This window comes from Protobothrops mucrosquamatus, unplaced genomic scaffold (assembly GCF_001527695.2).
Source record: "Protobothrops mucrosquamatus isolate PMUCROS unplaced genomic scaffold, P.Mucros_1.0 scaffold133, whole genome shotgun sequence".
NCBI lineage: Eukaryota > Metazoa > Chordata > Lepidosauria > Squamata > Viperidae > Protobothrops > Protobothrops mucrosquamatus.
The window spans coordinates 1-6269 of record NW_015386500.1 but is presented as its reverse complement, the minus strand read 5'-3'; the positions used below and the strand labels follow the sequence as shown (position 1 = coordinate 6269).

General features: G+C 33.5%; 1 protein-coding gene across 1 annotated transcript; it reads left to right on the top strand.

Annotated features, from left to right (window-relative positions):
• On the top strand, window positions 1-672 carry LOC107284945 (HEAT repeat-containing protein 5A-like). The gene is made up of 2 exons (XM_015813077.1): window positions 1-197; window positions 444-672. The coding sequence occupies exons 1-2, from the start codon at window positions 72-74 to the stop codon at window positions 657-659; spliced, it is 342 nt and encodes a 113-aa protein (XP_015668563.1). The 5' UTR covers window positions 1-71; the 3' UTR covers window positions 660-672.
• Window positions 673-6269: the final 5597 nt, after the last annotated feature.

The following is a 6269-nucleotide window of genomic DNA, read 5'->3' as shown; positions in this document are numbered from 1 at the left end:
CATCACACAGCAACATTCCTGTGTGCCTTCATGAGTGGCTTTCACATAGAGAAAAGGAGATGCTTTAAAGAATGGAGTTGGCTTGCAGCTTGCTATTTAATGAAGAGGTTTATAATCAGCTGGGTGAATTTCAGAAAACAGAATTTGCTTTGGAGTGGCTGAGGTTTTTGGAAAAACTTTTACCAGCAACTAATCAGGTAAGAAAGATACAACTTAGAACAGAACATATTTTTGTTTCCTGTTTTCTTCTCTTTTATTCCTGGGGGGGGGGGATATAAGGGGTATATAGGGAACTGACTAGTGACTAGAAATGGAAATTGGATGCTATTTTGAGCCAGGCTTCACTTGAATAAGTCTGAATCCAGCTGAAAGTGGTCTGAAGCTTTTCAGATAGTTCAAAGTTTGAATGTCTCTCTTGTTAACCGTATATTCTATATTTCCAGGCTGATATAAGGGAAAAACAGAACAAGCTTGTTGAGCAATTGATATCTTTATTAACCAATTCACCAGGACCTCCTGCTAGACAACTCATTGCCAAGAACCTCGCTATATTGTATAGCACAGGAGATGTTTTTTCTGTTCACCAAACAATTGACAAATGCAATGAACTTATTCTCAGTAAAGATGATTCACCAAGCTATCTACCTACTAAACTGTAAGTTTAAAAGTCCACCATGGTCATAATAAAGTATTATTTTTTCATCATAGAGCCTGTGGAGTCTTAAATAAAAATAACAAAATTGCATACAGTGTGAGTTTTGAAGATTAGAATAGGACTGCATCCAATTTTTCGTTGGCCTGGTAACAGAGCCATAGTTCCCTATGTTTTCCCATGCAATGCCCATTTGCACAACACAAAGGCAATTTCTTTCTTTTTAGGTGCTATTATTTTTAGTTGTATGAGTCTTTAGTTGAAATGAGTCAGGAATGAGTCTTTAGCTGGATAATGGGAACAGAATAATCAAAACAATTTAGTTTAGAAAAAGAGACTGGTGAAAACACAGCAATTGGAGGAATGCCTAGAAATGTTGGATTGACATTTATATATTGTAGTGGATAACTAGACGGGCATTTAAACATAGGCAGTTCAAGAATTATAGTCAAATAAATAGCTCCAATCTCCAATTTGGCACCAATAATGCTCCATCCTTTCTCAAGTGAGCTGCTAGCCGATAGAAGCCCCTGCCTTTGCCTCTAACATAAAATATTGGCTACAATATTTTTGAGATGAAATTGTAGCTATATCCTATGAGGATTGCATAAGATTTTTCAAAGGAATAGGAGGTATGCATAACCTAAAAATAGGCTTTAACAATTGAAAAACATTTAACCTCAAGTAAACTCATGTTCCAGGATATAACATCATTAATTCTTTAGTTATGGGTGTTTCTTTTCTGGATACAGATGGAAGAAATGCTTTAATTTTAATGTTTATATGTTTGAAACACAATTTCCTTTTTTAAAAAGGTAGGCATAAAATTTGTTGTGCACAACAATTCATACTTTTCATTATATGAAACTTCTCTTAATATAAACATTTTTGCAAATGCTTTCTTCTAACATATGTCTATTGCATTATCTTCTATAAATTTACTATACTAATAATTGCACCTTCATATCAATTATTTTATGAAAGTCTAGTGGGTGGCTCCTACTTAGAACTCAGACTTGCTTTGCATTGAGGAAACAATTCAGATTAAGACAGGTTGCTCCTGTTTCATCTTATATCTTGAGTGTGTCTATTCACAGCATGCAGCTCCCAGTTGTGGACATGTGGACAATTATAGCAATGCAAGGTAGTGTCTAGATTAGAAATTGTAGTTTCAATAAAATATCAGGAATATACTTGGAAAAATTTGAGTTTTGCCTGAGCCTATGGCATACTATCCAATAAATGGCAGAACTGATTACTACTGTCTTCATTGAATTATGTTAGTATTATTAAGAGTGGTAGCCTGATTGGTTTCTCTGCATTACTAAAAAAGCATCATGTGAAGATTAAATTGGCCAAAGGCATGATAGGGAATGGAAGTTGTAGACTCATCTGGTTATGACCATGGTATATGATAAACCATGACTTTGAATGTAGATGGTGTAAATGGTAATGAGCATGAATTAACGAATGAAAGAAAAAGCAGATAAACAAACAGAAATTTAATGTCTGATCTTGGAGAGAGGAGTTGATGAGTACTTGCATTGATGTAAAAGTGTGAGTTTCATTACGAATAAGTGATTTTAATGAAAATAAATATTGTCTGGAGATGAGTGAAGAAGACTAAACAAGAAACCTCTATTGACTCTATTGAGTCAATAAAACTGTCAATAAAAATAAATACTTTGGAATGTAACTGAAATGAGAAATGTATTTATTTATGCTAGAAATAGTATGAGAGACATTTGCATGGGAATGTTGAATATCATTGGAATTACTTGTGTCTGACAGTTAGGAGAATGCTATTATACTTCCTCTATATAAAAGGAAAGGTATTCTGTAGGAATTTCTTAGAAGTGCGAAATAGCATGTTGATTTTTTATCAATCTCAGAAAATGACAGAAAAGCAGATACATATAAAAACAAAATAAAGGAATCACTATCAAACTCTTATCACAGTTCATCAGGTACAGGGTAGTGCAAGCCAAAAATAAATCAATAAAAGTTATTCTTTACAGAGATGAGTAAGAAAGTTTGAAAAAAGGCTAGATTAAAACAAAACAACCAGCCAATGGCAAAGTTACCACAAACTCTTGCCTCTTTCAAGTATACTAGGATTTTCTGCATGTATATTCTGGCATAGGTAACTTTTTTGTCATTGAGATTTACACTTGTGCTTTTTTTTATTTTTGAGGCTGTCAAGGATTTCACAGATATGTTTCTACTAGCAAAGGCTGACTTTTCAGTCCGTAACTGAGCCATTGGAATTTGGTGGAATGCTCTTTAACAAACTATACTTCTGTGCAAACTTTATAGTCCATTTGAAGGAATGCTTGGCTTACAACACAGCATCCTGCAATCATTTCGCCATGATTTACAATATTTTTATCAAAAACTAGCATTTACTCTTGGTTTCTGGCAAAAATCACCCAGAATAAACAATGGGTTCACTTAGCAACTATGGTGTTTGCTTAGCAACTACCACAAAAAAAATATTAAAATGAATGGGTTACATGATGATCTGCTTTATGACCATCACAGCTTACAACCATAATTACCAGGCTCAGTTATGGTTGTAAGTCAAGGACTACTTGTAAGTAAGAAATTCAGTTGCAAAGGCAAATCCAAGATGTTTCTTTGTACCAGGTTGTGAATCAGTTTAGTTTTTTTTAAATAAAGTGATTCTAAAATGTATATCTTAAACCTACCTTATGCAACTGGTTGTCTTTAAGTTTTGTTGTGCAGAATTACCAGTCAACATACTGCTGGACATGGCAACCTAATACAACTAGAAACCATAGGTTAAGGAAATTTTCCTGAATAATTTAATATTTAAAAGCTTTTTATTATTAATAGCTATTGATTATTCAGAATCTCATCTGTTTATAATAAAATGCAGTATAGCATAATATTAATAATGTTTTTTAAAGGTTGCCTGATTGCGTTTTTCTTCTTCTCTGTTTTAAAAGTGCTGCAGTGGTTTGTTTGGGCTATTTATACAAAAAACTGGGAAGAATTTTGGGCAACAGCTTTGTGAATACTGTGGGAAATATTCTTAAAGCAATGAAGAATGCAGAGGTAAATGAGCAAGTGTTCAAAGTTGAAATAAAATATTGATTTAAAGTTTAGTGAAGAAAACAATTTTAATGAAGGTCTAATGCATATGATATTTTGACATTTGAGGATGATGTGCTAGATAGAATTACATTTCTGCAGAACTTCTTTGAATCATACATAGTAATTGCAAAGTAATAATTGCAAAGTATGATGAGTCTTTGTTAAGACCTTTCTTCTCTTTTTAATCTTTATTGAAACTTGCATTAAGAATGAACATTTAATGCCATGATTTAATTTTTTCTTCCGTTCCCTCTGCTTCTTATTTTTATTCTTACTGTTTTTTTATATTTTTATTGTGATGTGTCTATTGGAAATCTTTAGAGTTGATTTGTTTTACTTATAGTAATCATGTTAAAGATAATGGCATAGCCTTTTTGCCCGAAGGATATGATGAAAATGCTTTAAGTGAAACAATTGGCTTGCCTAAAAATGATGAGTATTGTTATTTTAAGTAGTCACACTTGTATCTTCATTAATGCAGAAGTGGTCTAGAAGTGTTTCTTTGTAAAATGAACTCCGTTAGGTTTTCAATAACTTAATAATAAAGTGGTGAAATTTGTTATAGACAATCAGCTTCCAGTACTGTGCCATAATTTCTTTGTCATGAATTTAACAGTGGGACCTTTGGCAAAATTTTTGACCTAATTCACCTAACATAATTATGATGTTACTAAAGTTTTGTTTGTTGAAGAGTAGCAAAATAAAAATGTAAAAATAGAAAACAAACCTGGTGCTTTCGTCCTATAATAAGATGTGGGGTTTTTTTGTCTTGTCAGTCTCAAGGACGATACGAGATCATGCTAAGTTTGCAGAACATACTGAAAGGGTTGGGAGCTGCTGCTGTTCCTTGTCACAGAGATATCTACAAAGCTGCTCGTACATGTTTGACAGATAGATCAATGGCAGTTCGTTGTGCTACTGCAAAAGTAAAATATTATTCTTTTTTTGTAATTAATCTTCTTGTATACCATTTTATATGTTACATGAAGAATAAAGCAACATCCATTGCAAACACTGTTTTGTATTACCAAGAAGATTTTGGCCTATATAAGTATGGGAAATAATATTTTTGTTAGGATTTCCCCCTCACAGATAAATTCAATATATTAGTTTATTTCTATTAAAACTATATACATTTTGCAGCGTGATCTTATATCTCTAAAGTTTCACTGACAATAGCAATGTGTATATGTATTACAGAGAGACAGTTTGGTGTAATGATTAAGGGACCAAGCTAGAAACAAGGACACTGTGAGTTCTACTCCCACTTTAGACACAATGACAGCTGGGGGACCTCGGTCCAGTCAGTCTCTCTCTAAACTCTAGGAAAGAAGCAGTGGCAAACCACTTCTGAAATCTTGCCAAGAAAGCTGCAGGGACTAATCCAGGCAGTCACCAGAAGTCAACAATAACTTAGAGGCACTGCCCATCTCCCCCCCACCCCCACCCCCAAAAATTTACAAGTCAGATCAAGTAACTTTCTTTACCCATATACATTTTTCTTAGGATATTCAATTTGTGTCATTTGAAGTAAATATTCCCATATTTTGGCAAGTAACATTGATATTTTAGCTCTGTAAGTGTTTTATGTTTTTTTCTTTCTAAATGGATCTCACATTCATTTTGGAATAGTTATTCTATACAACCAGCAATTTATGATCCTTTCTGGAATGACAAAAAGAAAATTGAGCAAAGTACCAAAGTCCCCCCCTCCAATGGAAGAATGATTGAAATATTTTATTTCCTTCATCTGAAGGAGCTGAACATTTGTAAAGTTTAATTATCTTAGGTTTATATGCTTTTCTTTCCTTTATAATTAACAGTGAATAGATATTTTTGATATTAAGCTAGGTTTGATATTTTTTAAGATTTTTTTATCCTGCCTTTATTATTTTTTTTATAAATAACTCAAGGCAGCATATATGCATAATGCTTCTTTCTCCTCTTATTTTGCCACAACAACCCTGTGAGGTGGGTTGGGCTAAGAAAGAGTGATGGCCCAAGAAGGATGTGTCTGTGTTTATATGTGTGAGTGTATGTATGTAAAAATAAATAAAATGCCCCACTAATGAGCCCCCCCCCAGATAAATTAATGCTATTCAGAGTCCTAATAATAATGGCTACATTCTACAACCTTGTTGTAGAATGGAGGGACGAAGATGAATTTACGTGATAGGTGTTATTTTCCTGCCAGACAGACATTGTTGGATGCAACCCATTTTTTAGATACTTTTTAAGCTACATAATAATTGTGCATACATTATTTGATTTGTTTATTTTGCTTGTCTTCCTTTTCTCTCCCCCCCCCCCTTTTTATATAGTGTCTTCTTGAACTTCAGAGTGAAGCAACTTTTATGTGGAGTACAGACATAGATAGTGTAGTAACTCTATGTTTTAAATCCTTTGAAGGATCCAACTATGATGTGCGAATGGCTGTTTCTAAGCTTTTAGGCTATGTATTGATTAGTGCTGTAACATCAAAACAAGCCACAGGTGAGGT

What these genes read in the sequence shown, in the direction of transcription:
- LOC107284945 (XM_015813077.1), top strand. Translation starts at nt 72, where the DNA reads ATGGAGTTGGCTTGCAGCTTGCTATTTAATGAAGAGGTTTATAATCAG. An exon ending in TTTTACCAGCAACTAATCAG is followed by an intron (nt 198 to 443) that starts GTAAGAAAGATA and finishes CTATATTTCCAG; the next exon opens with GCTGATATAAGGGAAAAACA.